General features: G+C 47.6%; 1 protein-coding gene across 2 annotated transcripts in view; it reads right to left on the bottom strand.

Annotated features, from left to right (window-relative positions):
- Positions 1-19883, bottom strand: part of Cables1 (CDK5 and Abl enzyme substrate 1) — a 106354-nt gene that overhangs the window by 20894 nt on the left and 65577 nt on the right. Inside the window, exons 4-5 of one of the 2 annotated variants that reach the window (NM_001146287.1) lie at positions 18732-18809; positions 1278-1374 (exon numbers count right to left, since the gene is read on the bottom strand). In NM_001146287.1, the coding sequence (NP_001139759.1) occupies positions 1278-1374; positions 18732-18809 (175 nt within the window). The remainder of the gene's footprint in view (positions 1-1277; positions 1375-18731; positions 18810-19883) is intronic. The other variant, NM_022021.2, reaches the window with a different exon arrangement.

Raw genomic sequence — 19883 nt, 5'->3', positions numbered from 1 at the left:
GTAAGATTAGGTTTGCTTTTTAAAAACCATATAATTCTAGAGTCCCATGGCGTTGGAAAACACAGCTCGTTTGGTATCCACTTGTGCCAAATGTGTGCTACATTCATACCCAGCCATCACCTGTGCAGACTCCAGACTATGCTCGATGTAACTGATCCATTTGCTTTAACTATGCCTGGTAGATGGCAAAATGTCTACATGTCATGTGACAAGGTGCTGCCTCCAAATGCACTGGAATGCGGAGTCACGCGTGAAGTTCAAGATGCGCTTCATCTCATAATCCAAAAGAGGGCTTCAGGAATCTCTGATAAGGGCTGAAGGCTCCTATCATGCTTCCCCACAGGTACTTCTCATGACTCAGCTCTACCCCAGAATTCCTCACTCCAAGGTGGGCACTCACGCCGAGAAGGAAGGTGCCACAGTGAGGAGACACCTTGTACAAAGCCCACATGCAGCTTGAACTAGGGATCACGTCATGACGATGCCCTTGGGGAAGGAGCCCAACTGCAAGCACACTATTCTGGGACAGTTTCCCCAGAGAAGCACAGGCTTTAGGGGTTTATGGAGCCTCCCTATACCCAGTATCAGAAAGTCCAGTTCATCTTTAAAAGGTTGCTCCTTGGGCTTCAGCCTGGCAGCTCACTGTATGGTGGTTATAGGAGCAATGAGGGCTTAGTGGTCACTGCGTGGGGCTGCAGCTCACTGTATGGTGGTTATAGGAGCAATGAGGGTTTAGTGGTCACTGCATGGGGCTGCAGCTCACTGTATGGTGGTTATAGGAGCAATGAGGGTTTAGTGGTCACTGCGTGGGGCTGCAGCTCACTGTATGGTGGATACAGGAGCAATGAGGGCTTAGTGGTCACTGCGTGGGGCTGCAGCTCACTGTATGGTGGTTATAGGAGCAATGAGGGCTTAGTGGTCACTGAGGAGCTCTGGGGCTTCTTGGGATTATGAGAAGCCAAAAAGTTCTAGTTTATAGACATACAAAGCATCACTCAATCTTGGAATGTACACTCGTGTTTGTGTACTGCACAAACAGCTGTAGACAGTGTTAGCAAAGAAATGCACAGACCTGCAGACCTCCTGCCATGTTTCCTGCCCAGCTACTGTCTCAGCAGGTTTCTGTCTGCACACTGGTAGAGCTAGGTGGCATGGCCCAGTGCACCTGGGAATCAGCCCACGTGCCCTAGCCATGCAAGTAGGTCTTAGGGTCTAGCTCTCTGCCTTTGCATTATGGGCCTCGAGGTATCTGCAGTCTCAGAACCTGGAAACCTTACCTTCCCATCGGCACCCAGTTCCACACCTTCAAGGCCAATGATCTCCTTCAGGCTCATGGCCCCTGCTGACTGCCTCCCTCCATCCAACTTCAGGTCCCTGGAAAGGACAAGCCAAGAGAAAATGCTTTTGTGTGTTTCCCAAAGAATGGCAATTACTGCATGAGACGACCCAGTCACACTGATAAAGTGACCCATGTGGTGGGGTGATCATTTGCCTCTCCTTGGGGGTTGCTAGAGGTGCTCCCGGGAGCACCTCTCCGTCTCTCCCTCTCCCTCCATCACTTTCCTGGAGGAAAATCCAAACAAACAGGATGTGAGGAGAAGGTGGATCCTGGAAGCCCTTGGTTACCAGTATCCTCAGCATGGCCCCTGTGTTTTTAGACACGGTTGAGGGTTATATATGTCCTGAGTGCTGGGGAGAGTGGGTCTCTTGGGAGGGAGCTAGTGCTGCCTTCTTCCTGAAGCTGCTCCTCGCCACTCTTCTGAATCAGCTGGAGCGGATCAATGTCTTCAGCAGCTGTGGGCAGGCGCTTGCTGGTAATGGAAAGATCAACACTGCAGTAGGGGACACCTTGAAAGTGAGGCTCTCTCATCAAAGGGATTCCCCAGGAATCACAATAAGCATTTTGACAACCTGGCATAGCTTCTAACGCCTTTCGCCACTATTCTCTTGGTTCTTTAGGACAGTGCCATAGATAGAAATTACCATTAGCCCATTTTACAGAGGAGGAAATTGAGGCTTGTCAAAGGTTGTGGGGAGTGTTTTTATATTTAATGTTCTTCCTAACACGTGGAACCACCCTGGAGAAGCAAGATGAGTACCCTGTGACTATATCTAGGTATAACTGTGTCAAAGGCTGAGAGTTCCCTCCAGAGTCACCTAGTGCCATTCTGACTCCTACGTCCAGGCACTGTTTTAGGGAGTGCAGGATAAAACAGGGCATCCGGGGTTCTAGGCCATGTTTGGGTACTGCCTTCCAGCTTCTGTCTCTAATACACAGTGCTTGCTAGGAACACCACTGTAGACAGGCAGCATGCTCATCATAGGACCTGGTGGAGACTCCATAACTAGAGACTGAGAACTTCAGCAAGAGAAAGTAATGTGGAAAGGCCAAAAGTAAGCAGGAGAGAGAGAGAGAGAAAGAAAGGGTTGGGGAGTGACAAGTGGGGAAGGGGCAGGAAAAAATGCCATTATCAACACAGGAGAAGCAAGTCTCTCCAGCTGAGTTGAGCCCTGCTTTGATGGCATCTATGGGCATGCCAAAGATGGCCTGGCTCCTGTGAATGCAGTCTGATTTGGGACAGTCCTCAAAATCAGCACACAGACCTTCTACTCCCAGCAGCATTCAGCACTACTGAAGCCATTTACTTGAGAGGACATGATTTACTGCACTCAAAATGACATCAAAGTCACGTAGGACAAAAGTGAACAATTCTCAGAACTCTCAGCTTGTAGGGTCTCCCCCTCTTCCCTCCTCCCTCTCTTCCTCCTTCCAAAGAATGTTACTTCCTGAAGATATCCCTATGTATGTAATTCCCAGTGTCAAACTTACAGCCCATGTTTGGAAGCAGAACACAGCAAGACCCAAAATTGAAAAGGGGAAGCACAAGCCATCCAAGTGATGCTAGAATACCCAGAATGCTCTAAGCAAGGCACTCTAGTGTGTATCTAAGTCCTTCTATGATGTCCCCTCAAGGGCTGGGCTGTCCAGGGTTATGTATGTGGCTTTCCAAAGATGTTGTGCCAACTTTAAACCTGCTCCTAGGAAGACCCAGCAGGCTAGAGAGAGAGAAAGCAGGGCCTACAAAGGCCTTTGGGGCCCCTGGAACTAGTCAATCCCAATAATAACACCCCCCCCATCTGACTGTTATACGAGCTACCCATAATAGTCCTCCAAAGATTCAGTAATCAAAGGTGTCGGCCAGTACACCATGGCACTAACTGTGTGTATGTGTGTGTGTGTGTGTGTGTAGGGGGGCAAATGTGTACCTAATGAAAACTCAAAGACTGACATTAGTAGAAAGGCAGGGATCATCTTCTGGGGGCAAGAAGCTTGGGGAATGATGGACATTAAAGCCAGCCTCAGTGTATCTGAGGAGGAGTGCTTCGTCACATGTTCCAGTTGTACAATATCTAACAGGTAAAGCAACTGAAGCATTTCCTGAGTGCTCAGCTGTCCCTTGGCGCTGCACAGTTCCTAGGAAATCCCTTCCAGCTGTTGCTCACTGAATCTTCGGGACAGCCTGTCTCCAGTCAGTTGTTAGACATGCACAACACAGCTGACAGAACCAAGCCAGCCATGTCTATTCCAACACTCCTTCCTGGTGCTTCCCATAAGGAAATGAAGCTATAACAACAACAACAAAATATGCTCCATACAGGATTCCTCCCACGAGTTAAGCCACAATCCCTACATAGAAAATCAGAGAGTCCTGGACCCACAAAATTGTCCAAGTGCCCAGGGACACTTGTGTCCATAAAAAAGGGGCCTTACTTCCCCACAGGAATCCACCTATGCCAATTCGTGTGACTTGCTAGTGTCACATTTCCCCCTGGCTTCCCATTATGTCATTAGATCTTCTAATATAATATTTACTGTGCCTTGGCCAGGCCAAGCTGGGTAAGTAATAACCTAAAGATGAACCTTCAGGTCATCTTAGGTCACATAGGGTCCAGGATGGACCAATGTCATCCAACAGAACTCCCTCCCTAGGCTAGAGGTGATCTCCATCTGCATTGTCCCACACAGTGGACACCAGTCACTTGTGACAACAGAGCACTTGAAATATTATTTGGCTAAGAAAGCTAATTTTCCAGTTGTATGAAGTGTGTGTGTGTGTGAGACAGAGAGAGACAGAGATAATATAGCCTATGCTAGCCCATGACCCTTCTGATTCAGCCCCCTAGAGTGTTGAGGTTATAATTATATACCACCATGCCCACATTAATTGTATGAAATTTTAATCAACTTAGTGTAAATACCCACTTAATGTAAATGGCTAATGGCTACCATATTGGGCTAAGTCTTGGTGTTTCAATTCATTGGTAATTTCCATGACAAAACCATACTGTTACATACAACCTGTTTAATAATGTGGCTCTGGTCTCCCTCATTTCTCCCCCAAAGAAATATGGCCATTTGTTGTCTGTAGCCTCAAATGTTTACCTTTCAGACCATTGCTCACTAAGGAAACTGTGCCAGGCATCCTAGAGGCAGGAGGGCCAATGAGCACATCAGAGTGATCCTCCGTGGGGGTAAATGATAGCCAGAGGCCCCTGCTTGGCACTCCATCAATACTCCTTGGCCAAGTGCTCCCAGCTATGAGCAAAATCCACAGCCTAGACGTGAACAGGGCGTGGGTGATCTTTTGGCCTGGGCGAGTCAGGAGCATGGGGGTAAAAGGCTATTGGCACTGTCAGGGCATGCCAGTGAGCAGTGACTAGAGTGTGGCCTCCAGGTCCTAGACATTGAAGGGTCCCCTAGACCAGGTTCTTAACCTTCGTAATGCTGCGACCTTTTAATATAGCTCCTCATGTTGTGTTGACCCCTGACCATAAAATTATTTTGTTGCTCCTTCATAAGTTTTGAATCTTAATGTAAATAGGTGAAATGCAGGATATCTGATATGTGACCCACAGGTTGAGAAATGCTGCCTTTCTTCATATAGTCTTGGAGCCTGGAAAGGGTATTGAGAAATCTTGAGTTTCACAACAGCCTTGTGTTGGGATGGCAAGATGGGGGATGTACTGGCTGGTTTTATGTGTCAACTTGACACAGGCTGGGGTTATCACAGATAAAGGAGCTTCAGTTGGGGAAGTGCCTCCATGAGATTCAGCTGTGGGGTATTTTCTCAATTAGTGATCAAGGGGGGAAAGGCCCCTTGTGGGTGGGACCATCTCTGGGCTGGCAGTCTTGGGTTCTATAAGAAAGCAGGCTGAGCAAGCCAGGGAAAGCAAGCCAGTAAAAAGCATTCCTCCATGGCCTCTGCATCAGCTCCTGCTTTCTGACCTGCTTGAGTTCCAGTCCTGACTTCCTTTGGTGATGAACAGCAATGTGGAAATGTAAGCTGAATAAACCCTTTCCTCCCCAACTTGCTTCTCGGTCATGATGTTTGTGCAGGACTAGAAACCCTGACTAAGACAGGGGATAACAGATTGAAAGGACTGAAGAAACTTCTCAGTTGTAGCTGGCACAAGGGATCCAACATGGCAGCTACTTAGAACATGGGTGACTTTGAAATGGTCGGGATATATGTTTCTGAGCATCCTCTCAAGTTTTCATTGCAACTGGACCTGGTTCTTCTTGAGTTAAGAGGGCATGCATATACACATATGTGTCTAGCTAGATAGCCACAGCACAGAAAACAAAGCCCACTTATGACATTTCTGATGAACATGGAACTTCTTTTCTTTAAGATCTGATCTCCTGTAGCCCAGGCTGGCCTTGAATTCACTATGTAGCAGAAGCCGATCTTGAACTTCTGGTCCTTCTGTTTCTATGGGCCAAGTGCTGGGAATATGGGCGTGCACCACCATGACCAATTTATATGGTACTGGGGATCAAACCCATGGCTTTGTGCATATGTGACACACATCCTTCCAACTGAGCTACTTCCTTAGCCCAAGTATCCATTTCCTCTCCTGAATTCCTGGGTAGAATAGAGTCGGGATCTGAAAACACAAGGGTGCAGACTATCCTCTCTGGTTGGGTTTTTCCTTCTAAGCGCTCCAGGCAATGTCACTGAAACCTGATATTATCATCAACTGCAGGAAATCACCCTTTGCAGCTATACTGACTGACATAATAGCAGTAATTTCACAACGGGCTCCCTAATATTACCGATAACTGCCTTGGCCTTATGTGTGAGTGCAGAAAGAGCAAGAGAGTCCCGGCAAGGCTGGCTGCCATCTCCGAAGTCTGAATGGCTGGGGGTACCTGCAGAAAAGGAGCCAGGAGTTGTTTGCAAGATACATCCCAAAAGAATCCTTAGAAAGAGCATCCAGTGAATTAAGCAAAAGTTTCAGGAGAGAAGGAATAAAATCACAACATTTTCTAAGATTATTGTTCTAAATCTTATAAAACAGTTATGAAACATATCGATGGACGCACATGCTGGGCTTAAACCTGCAGTAATGAGGACAGTAGGGATCAGTGAATGAAGGCATTAAAATCTGATTCAAGCTGGGATTTCTTTGGAAAGCCTGGAGGATCTTCTTTTAATCCGAGCTATATCTAGGGTTCAAATACTAATTTACTTAGACTCCACCTATTTTTAAAAATCAAAGAGGCACCAGGCATGGTGGCATATGCCTTTAATCCCAGCACTTGGAGACAGAGGTAGATTGGACTTTGTGAGATCCAGGCCAGTCTGGCCTGCATAAGAGTCCCTGTCTTAAAAAAAAAAAAAAAAAAAAAAAAAAAAAAAAAAAGGCAAGTGTAGTTATCACTTGTGGTATTCCAGAATTCCAGAATTCAGTACTTTTGCCCAAGGACAAACATGGTCTCTTAGGTTCTATTCCTGTTGTCCCAGCTTCGGCTGGCAGGGCAACCTAGACTGTCTTCCCCACTTACAATTCTCAGTTTGCAAATGCAAAGAACCAGCATTTGAACCAGTCAATGGGGGAAAGGGAGGGGCTTCAGGAGGGAGCAGAGAGGAGCCAAGGCAAGATGAGAGGGATTACAAAAGGGAGATGAAAGTGTGCTTGAGGAAGACAGCCAAGTAGTAGTTATAGCCTTGAGAAAAGCAGGTTGGTTCATCATGGGACATCCTTCACACTCGGGGTGTGCCAGGACCCCGAGTCCGGTGAGCCCACAGGAGGAAAGCCTCTAGACCCTGTCTTAGGCTCTGCTGCTACAGTATAAAGTAAACACATCACATCTTGCCACTGTTGAGTCAGCTAGATTATTACATCCTCAAAGGTTACCTACTCCCTGTTAGCCACTGCACAGCCAACTCCCGATTCCATCTTCTGTAAAGGGCTCATCTGGTTATCGTTAATGTACAGAATTATCTTGGTAGGAAAATAGAACTCCCTGACAGATAAAAACTCAGAGTCTCTTCCCTGGAAGACAATATATATTTAAATAAATGAATAAATATTTGCTTTAAAAAAATATGACTGTGAGCCAGTGTGTAAAGGTGCTGGATGTGTAAACCAGCTGAGCTAAGTGTGATCCCCAGAACACTCAAAAAATCAGGAGAGAATCACCGCCACAGAGCTAGCCTCTGACTCCCACTATGTGCACCCCCATATCATGCACACACGCCATACAATAATACTTTTAAAAACTATACAGTTGAATACTTACACCTGGAAGCAGCTGAGAAAATGGATGTATGATCCAGTTAGGTACTGGTGATCCAGTTAGGTACTGGTTAGGTTTCCTGACCTCTAACTACAGTGCTGTGCCCTCAGCTCAGGCTCAGGGAACCTGGCAGGGATTACCACCCGGCACTTGCTCTTTAAGGGACAACAATGACTCCATCGAGTAGATGTGTAAATAATTTAAGAGCTAATTAAATATTAATAGGATTTCTAGACCCTTTAAAAAGAAAGCAGATCTCTGAAAACTGAATTAGGGAGAGGAAATGCCAGTTGTGAATGAGTCTTAATTAAGAGATCACACACTGGGGGACTCCAGGACAGAGTACACAGTTAAGAAGCCCTGTTTGTAGCCTGCTGTGGTTTGGATCTAGACTGTCCCCAAAGACTATGTGCTAAAGGTTTGCTCCCCAGCCTGGTAGACCACTGAGAAGTAATGGAGTCCTTAAGGACAGGGCCCGGTGGGAGGCCTTAGGTTAGAAGGTGATATTGAGAACCACAGGTGAGTGGAACATAGGCTGAAATGTCTGTGTAGGTGCGTGCATGTATGCAGAAAACACAGGACAACTCGATGTGGTCTTCCTCAGGAGCTGCCCATCTTGTTTTCATAGGCCTGGAGTTTGCCTAATAAGCTGGGTTCACTGTCTAGAGGGCCACAGGATCCACTGGTCTGTTCACCATGGCTCCTAGCTCTCCATGCAAATGCCAGGGTTTGAACTTAGGTCATCACGCTGGCATGAACAATCCTCCACTCACAGGCTTCTAAAACCACTCACAGAAACTTCTAAAGCCATAAATGAAAATAACCTTTTTCTTTTTCATAAGCTCATTATCTCTAGTATTTGTCCAGTCGCAGAGCTAACACATAGCTCTGTCAAGTGCAGTGGACATCTTGGATCAGTTCCTTTCACTCGCATGGAGACAGAGTTAAACTAGCAAAGTTCAAAGTCAATGAACAAGGCCACAGCTGACATGAAAGACAGTAAAAACAACACAGGCTTTAGCTGAGAAACCTTGGCCCTTCAGACTCAGCACTTCCTAGGTAAGTCATCCCCTGAAGGGCGGCTGGCAGACAACGAAGGGGTCTTAATGGAGCTTATACCAAAATCTTTGTCTAAAGGCAGCTCTCATAAACAGCCGGATAATGGCATGATTCACCCATGAGATCATTCCAGAATCAGTCTGTGTGGGAATATGTTTGATGTGAGGGAAAAACAAAAAACAAACCACAGTTTATGAGTGTGTAATTTTTTTTACAACGAAAGAGAGATGTTTCTGGGGTGAGTGGGTGGGGAGGAAGGGGATGGGCCCAAGACCAGGCAGGGTGCATTAGGCTTGAAGTTCTCTAAGAATAGAAGTTGTTCTGTGTCTCAAAATGATCAGTGGTCAGGAAATGGACTCAAGCAGATGACCTCATCTGATTGCCTCATGCCAAAAGCCAAGGACACAAACACTATGTGGAAGCTGTTGACAATTCAGGAACACACCCCCAAAGGCACCTTGTACTCCTCCACTGAGCCATCCGAGCCTGCTGTGTTTGCAGAAAGTGAGCCCAGTGGCTATCAACTAAGGAGCATCAGACAAATGGGTCTGCCCCTGCGCCCATTCAACAGATCACAGGAACTTTTTCCTTCCAGAATCAGCTAGCTTCTTTGTCTTTACAAGACCTCCAAACAGTAAATCCCCCCCCCCCCCCCCCCCCGGCCATTCTCACTCTCTTCTGGTCAGACAGTAGGCATAACCACGTGCTGATGTCTGTGTATTTCACAGGTGCCAATTCCTTTAGGCACAGAGACAATGCTGGATAACAACCCTTAACATGCTGCCTATTGCCTCTCACTCACTAGTGGACTGGCCGCCTGGAACCAGCTGCAGCGTTACAAGTGCAGCCCAGCCACACTACAGCCTTTCATCGTCTGTGTGAGCCAGAGTTCTGTCTTGTCTGAGCAGAAGCCAAGCAGTTGTACAATGCACTGAGGGTGTGAGTCTCCCTCTTGGCTTTCTGGCTTTGGACTGAGCTTAGCCACAGTTAAAGGTCAATTTGCATTATTCTACCCCCCCCCCCGCCCCCCATCACCTTTTCCTTCTCTGGACGCTAAGCCTTTCTCCTGGGCCATTCTAGTTTTCACCATGTCTTTCATTTCTCTATCTAACTCCATAAATCCTCTGTACCAGGTGTTCCACTCCTGGTTCCATGGTTGGGGTACCAAAGCTCAGGGGTTCAAGAGTAAGGGCTGGAGAGTGCGAAGAGAGGTAGAGGCGCACGACACTCTGTTTACTTAGTGAGGAAGAATCCAGGAAGTTGCTTCCAAGTCTTTCTTTTTCTATGCCGAGAGGCTCAAAGCCTGACTGCAGATCTACGCAGAAGGGTGACAGCCAAGAGTTATGTGGATAAGTGTTCTCTGAAGGATGAGAACCTGGTGTAAGCTCTTCTGAGAATGGTATAGCTACAGGCTCCGAAAGAGTGCTCACAGCAATGAAGTTTGATGTTAGTCATCGGGGAAGAGATGGGCCACATCTGTTCTCCTGCCCTGTTACTGCACTCCACCATGCTGTGGAAGGTGGGGTCTGGCCCCCCACTTCTCTCCCACCCCGTGTTCTATAGGAGTGAAGGACTATGGGAAAAAGGAAAGAAGAAAAAGGACCAGAATGTTAGCCTTGGCTTTGAGGAGGAGGTTTGGCTTGCTGATTTGACTTTATTTTTATGTATTTCCTAAACTGGCTTTAACATCATGTTCTATCCAGAGGAAAAATTAAAGAATTAGGAAAATCTGAAGATGAAACCATAGTATTTGTTGAATCACATTGCTGGAGGCCTCACTGCGAACCAGGTGGATCCTATCTGAGACTGCACAAAAACAGGCCTGCTGCAGACATACTCCAGTATCACACAGTGCTCTGGGCCGTCTCTCTAAGAGGTTCCCTGAGGTGGACATGATGGCCACTGATGAAGATGAGTAGACAGACAACAGATGAGTCAACAGTGCTGTGACTCACTGACTGTCAGCTCCATCCCATGGCCGATCCCCTGCCTCACTTCAGGTGTCCACTGATGGCTAAGGACTGGGCTGTGCCTAAGTTAAATGTAAGGGAGGAGTGGGCTTCCTGTTCTCATCCTCTCGGGGGCGGTTTGGGGCTAACTAACCTCTTTTAGGAAACTTGTGTTGCAAGAACAGCAAGGAGCTCTGAGGTGAGAAGGTGACAGCTAACATGATGTCCCCAAGGCCCTCCCAGCTCTCAAAGCCTTTGTTGAGCTCACCACATCAAACATCCTTTACAGGTGACCTCAGGGCCACTCGGAGAAGTAGCAGTGGCTTTGAGTTTGGGAAGCGCTTCCGTGTCCTCAGAAGTGCTTCGTTCACTAAGCCGACAGGCTGCTGTGTGAGGTGACCCATCTGTAACTATCTGTTGAACTGCAGCCTCACACCTGGGTAATTTGAAAAAATCATGCAGAGTCACAGCCGTCTTCAACCCAGGCAGGGCAGCACACCCCACACCTTTCTAACGCATGCGCTTACAGATGCTGTGCTGGTCTCTACACGGCTGAGCAGGAAGGACCAGAGGGTGGCTGGGATGGGTGCTAGCAGGTCAGTACTTCACCTCACCCCAGGATGAAACACCAACTCTCCACAGCACTGGCCTTGGAAACTGCCCTGTTCTAACTCAGCCAGGTTCCACCCCAAAGGCCCCTGCTTTAAACAGAAGCAGGGTACAACCAAAGGGGAAGTGGGCTCAGCTGTGCACTACTTATCTTTTGATCTGCTTCAGAGATGTTCAGGCAACCAACTCTGACAAAGGCCAGGGGACACCAATGGAGCCTAAGGAAAGGTAGCCGAAGCCCTGTGACCTTAGCAACAGGCCTGAATGCACAGCACTAGTCTCTTGCCATACCAGTGAGGCCAAGTGCGGTATGCCCAGGCTGTGTGGACTCTGAATCCTAAGCACAAAGGATGGGCCTAGCCAGGGTTCACCAGACACAGCCGCATGCAGCTTGAGGCCCTCTGTCCCTGTAGGCTTATAAGGCAAGTTTCTTGTTGTCACTTGGAGGGGGCAGAGCCCCATGGCCCACTGGTGGTTCCTTCTGATGGCCATCTGTCCAGCTCCTCCATTTCTCTGGAGATGCCAAGGGGCAAGTGCCCCACAGCGCATCTGCTCTCAGCACAGCACACTGCCTGTCTGCATCTGGGACAGCAGTGTTGTTTCCTCCACAGAGCCTAGAAATGAAGCCCTGAAAAACATGTCAGCCATCCATCTATTTATCTCTGTATGACAGTGGAGTGTTCACTGTGTTCCACACAGAGTGCTGGGGCTACTTTGAAGACCGAGGCACGGTCTATACTCACAAGTTAAAATAAGTTAAAACACATGCTACAAGTATTAACCACTGTCCTCAGGACAGTCTTAGCAAGCCTTGGAGAGGTAATGGGGCTGGGGAAGGCCCTAAGGAAGCGGTTTGAGAGGCTGATTTCATTCAAACTAGGCTTGGATCAAGGAGGGACAGAACAGGGTTTCAGATGAAAATCCTCTAAGCAAGGAAAACCACACAAGGAACCTACAGGCATCTGCTGTGTCTGAGATACCATGGGGACAGATGGAGCTAGACAGAAGAACCGTTGTCTATATAGACTCAGGACTACAAAAGGTAAAGCAAGGACCGATGTGTTTAGAGAGAAAGAACAACATTATGGCTTAAATATGACCACCCCCACCAAGGTTCATGTGACATGGTGAGGTCCGTACTTTGAGTAGGGGGACCTAGGTAGATGAAATGGGTCACTGGGGGAAGTGGGTGTCCTTGGGGGTTCCTGGACCCAGACAAGAAGACAAGAGCACAAGGGCTCCCAAAACAGTCACACAGAGAAACCATAGATTTGAGCTGTGAAGAGAGGCCTGTATCAGTGTCACAGGAAGGACTGAGGGAGCGGGGTGGGGGCCAGTGTTCCCTGACAGCACCTCAGACCTCAGGCTGTAGATGGATGGATGGACAGGCAGGACTACCTGCTGCTGAGCTCAGGGCCAGGGGACCGCAGTTCCCTGGGGTTGACTGTGAATTGTGGAGTCTGATCAACAATTGCTTTTAAGGGTAACACAGGCACGGGGATGGAGACTCACAGGTCCTTGTCTCAGGGACTCTTTCTGGGATGATGTGGGAGGTAATGGCTGGAGTTCTTTGTTAGCCTCCCCAGGTTCAGTGTGAGCATAAGTGGCGTCTTCGCTGTGACTCCAGAAAGACCAAAACCTACATTTCCCAGAGGCTGAGTGCACGTGTGAAGCCTTATGGTGGAAATGAGTCACACCTGGGCAAGCTCGGCATTCTTAGCATGCCGGGGGTCCCAAGGGAACCGCAATGGTAGCATTTCTATGGGAGAGGCCCCTGGGGGTGTGGCATGTGTCCGCCCTAGCTGCACTGCCTCCCACTGGGCTATTCTTGGTGCCTTGGCTGCTTTTGTTTTTTCCTGGAGAGTCTGTGAGGTCTTGGATGCTTCCCACAACTCTGACCATGAAAGGGATTCTGGTATTTGCAGCTCAGGGACACTGAGTTTCTATTGCTACCCTGTACAGTCCTGGGCTACAGAGCCACTGTAGGGCATGGTACATGGGTGTCCTGTAGTAGGCAAGACCCTGAGTTTCTAACATAAAGGCCCAGAAATGAGGAGCTATCAAAAACACTAATGGAAAATTTTTCTGAAATGGTATATGCAGGCAACTATGGAGTGGCTAGGAAATCTTTGTGGAGACTGGAGAGAGAGCTCAGTTAAAAACATTCTCTCCCAGAAATATTGGATACCCCAAAAGAGCCAGTGGTTTCACACACAGGCTCTAGACCTTGCATCAAATACTTACAAGTCCCTGAGTCCCTTTCCAATACTAGAGGAGGAGGCAGGCATCCAACACGGGCCTGTGGGGAAGGTGCTGAGACGCTTAAGTGGGCAGCACTTCAGCACAGCACCAGTAACGGTCACTTTTCCTCTTCACAGACCTTCTCAGACTAAAGACAAAAATACTCAGATGAGGAGATTATTTTTCATTTAAGATTCCATCCAGGGCAGGCATGGAGGCACACCTGCCATTCTCATTACTCGGGAGCATTGTGATTTTGAGGCCAGCCTGGGCAATTCAGAAAGGCCTTATCTTAAAATAAAAATGAATAAATAATCAAGACTGCAGTTGTGTCCTCTGTGATGGAGAACTTGCCCATCATGTGTTAGGCTTTGGGGTCACCTTCAGTATGGAATATGTGTGTGTGTGTGGGGGGGGGGGTCTGCCCACAGCTACCTGGAGTTACTCTTGGAGAATTTAATGCCATAGAGTAAATGAGCTACCCTCACAGCCTCCTGAAAACTATCATCCAACAACTTGGCCACCAAAGTCCTGGGAAGTGACCCCTCAGCCACACCCATAAATACCATAAATTCTTGAACCAACAAGTCCAGCCCTAAAGGGGAGGCTGAGAAGGGAAGTGTGGCTGGGCTGAGCTGTCCTGGCAGTGAACACAGGCACATGCAGGCCCACCTCTGTCCTCTCTCTCCTCAGCTCAGGTTGCTTAGTCCCACCGCACCGAATCTCAACCCCCTCAAGCAAAATGACAACAGGAGCACCAACTGGCCCAGTCCTTGGAAGGAACAGGCACTAGGAAACTGTTCCACTGCCCTTGCACAATACTCTGACTGTAGTTCTCCTACATTAGCTCACAAACCCTAGCTACACTCTCTGAAAAGTCATAAGAATATAGACCCTTCCCTCAGAAAGCTTTCCCTAGACATCAAGGCAGTCTGAACTTTGGTCATCCCCTTTGTTGGAAGTTCTGCAGGTCACCTTGGAGACCATTCTAACATCAGCTGAGTGCAAACCCAGCAGTTGGCACACTCTTACATGTACCTCACACTGCTCTCAAGCCCGCGTGCACTGAGCTCCAGACCAGAAAACTGCCAAAACTCACGGTGTCTTGAAATTTGTTTAAAAAGTTCTGTGAAGTATAATTTTTTCAGGTGTGAGCTCTTAAAGCCACTGATTGTTGACCGGTGGGAATGTGAGCCATATGTCTCACTTGCAAAGTCTTTATTCAACAGATTCATAGCTTATACCCCATCAGGGCAGACAAGGACAGGAACAAGGCCTGGAGCCCACAGCGGCTTTGGAGACATGAGCTGAGCATCCCCAGTAGAAACCATAAAGAATGGAGGTGGACAGCTGAGCAGTGATCCTGAGAGAGCTGGGGACATCCCATGATCTGGATGCCTGGCAAAGCTCATTTCAGAATTCTCCCTAAGTAGGGTGGAATACCTGCTCAGAAGCAGGATTCCGGCTCAGACCCTACTGAAGTCTCTCCAGGTAGCAGGGCCATTAGGTAAGATAGAAGTTGACTTATACAAAGTTCAGAGAGTCTCAAACATTTCTATGTCTCTAGGGGCTCAGACATCTAGTACAGTACATCTACCCTGGAGAGTTCTCCTCTACCTATCTGTCTGAATTCTCTCAGTGCCTTCTGGGCTCCACTTGCCCTAAGTGGGGTGACTACTTAGGACTTAACTGTTTATGAACTGTTTTGTTTGACGGTTAGGTTGGTGTCTAGTTTCTATGAGAAAACAAGACATTTTATAGTTGTGCCCGCTGCCTTGAACAGTGCCTGTAGGTACTCTCTAGATTCCTAGAACAGGAATGAATTCTTCTCTGCAGTAGTAGGGCTTGAAATACAGGGGATGAGGAGAGATGGGAAAGAACCTGGAGAGGTGGGTGGGGCCACACAGTTTCCACAGCAAATGATCCTGATGAAGGAGTGTTCCTCATCAAGGCTTTGTGCACACTGCGGGCTATGAAGGACTGAGAGCAAAAGCAGTGGGAAATGGATGCACAGCGTCTTCTAACGCTGACCTGACATCTGTGGCCATTGCTCAACAGAGACCAAAATCAGTTTTCACTTCAGGTAAAAACACCAAGCACCAAGTTTTGGGCCCATAGCAGGAGGTGAGGCAAGATGAGCCAAGAGAATGGGAGGTGGAGTTGGGAAGCTGCCTTGCTGCAAGAGAAGATAGAAAACACCCAGGAAGACAAGGCTACCTGTCTGAGAGATGCTTGACCCGCAGAGGAGGTTCAAGTACATGCAGAGGAACTGCTGAGCTTCCCGTTTTTATGATCTGCTTGTGAGAACCAGAACCATACAGGACTACCCCTTTGCTGCTGTGTTTGTTTGCAACTAACGATCTGGAAGACTTGGGCCCATGAGGCTTGTTCCACACATATAAGCACAAAGGAAACATGGGTCCCAGAAAAGTAAGCTTGGAGTTCTGGGGCTGATATACAAGCCCACACCATCCCTGCACAACCATGACCACCCTGGATACATAGCAGAAAGGACAGATTATCTGACCTCTGAAGGCTTCCATCCTTGAACTCCTATGACAGATGGAGCTGCATCACAGGAAGACCATCTGGGGCAAAAGGGGGCATGTTCCGCAGTGGGAATGGGTTCTATAATATCAGTGTTTATTAATAAATACTATTGTACTTCACAGGCATGCTATTTCCTTAGATGTTTATTGATATAGCTTTATTATTTGAGCACAGCTATTTCTCATTAATGAAAGAATTGTAGCTATCAGTGGATAATTACAGCAAATGGACTAGTATTTATAAACAGGATGCAGGCTTATTAAACTGTCAAGAGCACAGAGCATCCCCAGCCACTTGAGTGCAGTATCTGGTATCACGCTCAGAGTTTCTCCAGGACTTTGGGAGAATGTAGAATCTCTTACAGACCACAGGCTGGTTACCCCTTGAGGCCTTACAGAGAAACTGACTGTGAGTTCCCTTGACTCTAAACCTTGGAGAAGTGGTAGACTCGAATCTGCTCAGTCTAAGATGTAGAAGCTCTACCTATATCTCCATTCTGTGCCATAGGCAGAACAGTCAGATCCACAGGTGGCATAAGAGGCAGGCCTTCCCAGCATCAGGGACACCATGCTTGGACAGATGCTGTCTCCAGCACCAGATGCCTGCCAGCTTGTATTTCCCTGAGATATCTAAAAACAGAGAAGGCCACAAGGAGACACAGTGAGACAGTTTGGATTATCTCCATTCAGACATTCTTGTGAGAAGCATAAATCTTCGAGGTTCTCTACACTGCCTCTCCATTTTTGCTGTCAGAAAAATGGGGTCCTGACTAGTGGGCCTCACTTACCTCTCAGCAGGCCGAGTGCCCTGCTGGGAACCTAGAGTCCACAAGCTCCTCTGAGCCTCAGTTGCCCTCTGGAAAGCAGATAGCATCAACATTCCATATCCTGAAAAGATTTCCACAACGTGGAACTCATGTGGCCTGTCTGTGTGAGAGGGGGAAACCTTCAAGAAGGTGGGAACCATATCACTGGTTCCCTACCCTCTTTCTTATCTGGGACTGCTGCTCTCACAGAAATCATCTATAAAATGGTACAGCAGTAAGGGGTAACCACATGTGGAAATTAACTCTTTGGAATGAACCAAGCATGAACACTTCAAAGGTGAAATGTACGGCCAAATTATCTTACAGAAGCCGGAGAAGGCAGTAGTCACTGTTGGAACATCTTCAGCACCTATTAAAAATGGTGACTATTTTTGTATGTAAACTGATGTGTCTTCTTCTCCATAGAGTAAATTCAGGAGGAGAAGTTCTCCTCCTACACCCCCAGTATGGTGTTATGTGGTAAGTAGTATGCACAAAAACAGAAACAAAAATAAAAACATCAACCAACAAACAAACAACTGGATGGAGCCGGGGAAAGAATGCATCATCCAGAAAGGTCAGCGAAGGAGTCCAGAGAAGAGGCTGCTGCACAGCATCATTTCAGGCCATGGCCAGAAGAGGCTGTGCCTGTAAAGGGCCCTTGCTGCAGATGCAGATCTCCTCAGGGCTGGAGAAGAGGAGGCTGCTCTGGGATTTGCTGTTTTCCCTTCTGATACAGCCACAGTTGTGGCCGGGGCAGGTCAGACAGGTAAAAGAAAACTTTTCTGGAACATCCTTCAGCCCCATAGCTACCCTATATGGGCTGTAAGCCAGCCCCATGGCTGCACCACATGGGCTATAAACCTCCAAGCTATAAGATCAGATGGTACTTTTTAAAAGAACACCTACTTTGCAAGGATGTTCTAAGGGTGCTGAAATCAAGGGCCAACACTTGGTGTATTCTCTAAAGCACACACCTAACCAGCAGCTGCTCTTGTGAAACTCACGTGGAGAAAGAACCAGCTGAGTGGATCAGGACATGAATGACCTGTCCACAGTGCACAGGGAAGAAAAGGTCAGCAGGGGAAGCCAGAGGACAGCGTGTGGGGACAGAGCAGGGACGATACGTCATGAACCAGCAGCACCTGGGCCACGTCGCCCTCCTTAGGGGCTGTGGTCTATGGTGTCTGTTGTCACCATGACTACAGAGCAGCTTCAGCTCTTGAGAACAGAGTCTAGGGTCAGTGCCAGGGATGTACCTGACACCTGATGCATGGTGCCCTATCCAAGATACCAGCAGCACCATGGTGACAGATGCTGGAGACAGTGTAGCGGGGATAAGTCTAGATACAACAGAGGAAACCCAAGAGACTGCAGATGACAAGCAAAGAGTGAAGTCTCGGCGCTCTAATATTACCTCCTGCTCAAAGTCAAAGGCGGGGTTGGTTGATCCAGAGGCAGGAACCTGGCACACCCCCAATTATGTACATTTGTACCTGCTGCCACTTTGCTGTGACATGTTTGCCCTATGGTGGCATCTCCGGCTCTCCTGTCAGTCTCCAACTGAAGCCAAGTCACAGGATACAGTCACAGGATTTGGTCCTTACCTGACCTACCTGTTTCCAATAGTCAGAGAGACCCAATAGCATATGGTGGACCTTATTTTTCTTGGTTTATAGTATTGGACAAATGACAAGACGCACATTTAGAAAGCAGAGGATGGCAAGCTTACACACACACACACACACTCACTCATACAACCAAGGAAGTTTTCTGGTTGAAAAGAAAGTAGAACATCCCCCCCCAAATCAGACACTGAATTTATAACATCAGATCGAGGCAGATTCATGAACAGAGAAAGGCAAGTCACACTGCACACTGGCGCCTGAGCTTTTTGCTCAGAGAACGGTAAAGCATGCATGCATATACATACCCGACTTGGGTACTGTCTCGATACGGCAGCACGGAAAATATACTACAGAAGGATCTTCTGCCACTGATAAGGACTATTCTACAAAGTAAAAACAAAAAACAAAAAAACAAACAACTAACTAAATGCAAAGACTCCAAATTAAAAAAATAAAACAAACTTAAAATAAGTTCTAGAGCAAATTAAGCATTCATGGCATTCACAGCAGTATTTGCATACTCCCGCCTCCTCCTCCTCCTCCGACAGATGGCATTCTGCTCTTCTTGCAAAACCCAAGCCTTAGTGCATGCAGCAGAAGTGTGCTGCTTCTCTCACCCAAATATTAACACGTGCGAGACAGCCATCCGTGAGAGGGGCTGGCTAGGCTGTGGGCTGTGCATACAAGCCAGAGCAGACGACCCTGAATCTTGGGTGGCCAGTGCAGGTCAAGTGGCCAATACCACATCAAGAACTGACTTCTGCCCTTTAGTAAATGATGCTGGGGCAGCAGTGCCTAGATCCATGAGCCAGAAGGGTGTTGAGACCATTATCGGCTCATACTCTGGTAACATGCTAGGTTCTGAGGACAGATTAGGGAACAATTATATAATCAGTCTTAGCAGCCATCCATGCTATAAAGAATCTACTGGGAACAATTCTACACGATGCTCTTATGCAATCAAAGCCACTTGAAAAAAACATTAAAAACAAAAAAACAAAACCACTCCAAAGTACTTATTCTGCCGTCTGAGAATAACTTTTGCCAAAGGGAATTGGTGGTGGAAAAAAATGACGAAATGAGTGAAGAGGAAGAAATGAAAAAGCACTGTTCTTGGCGCGAGGTCAACACAGTTCACATTTGGAGTTTATTTACTTTGCAAATTTCCTTCAACATCAGTGTCACAGGCCGGGAAAATGCCACTACTGAGTGCATCGGCCACTGGGGATCTTAACCTTGCTTTGAAACTATGCTATTCAGTTGCCCACAGTCCTGGGATGAAGTCTGGTTGCTGGCATGGCAAGCCAGGCCACACTACAGGCCCTGACTCTCAAGCATCAGTGACGAAGCATTTTCCCATGTGCCTTGTCATGTCTGCATGCTAAAGTACCTGCAGTGTTCCACCGATTGAAAAAAGCTACTTTATCCCGTGTCTTAAACATGCTGTCTTCAGCCTG

Source organism: Mus musculus, chromosome 18, assembly GCF_000001635.26.
Source record: "Mus musculus strain C57BL/6J chromosome 18, GRCm38.p6 C57BL/6J".
Lineage (NCBI taxonomy): Eukaryota > Metazoa > Chordata > Mammalia > Rodentia > Muridae > Mus > Mus musculus.
This window is presented reverse-complemented; position numbering and strand designations above follow the sequence as displayed.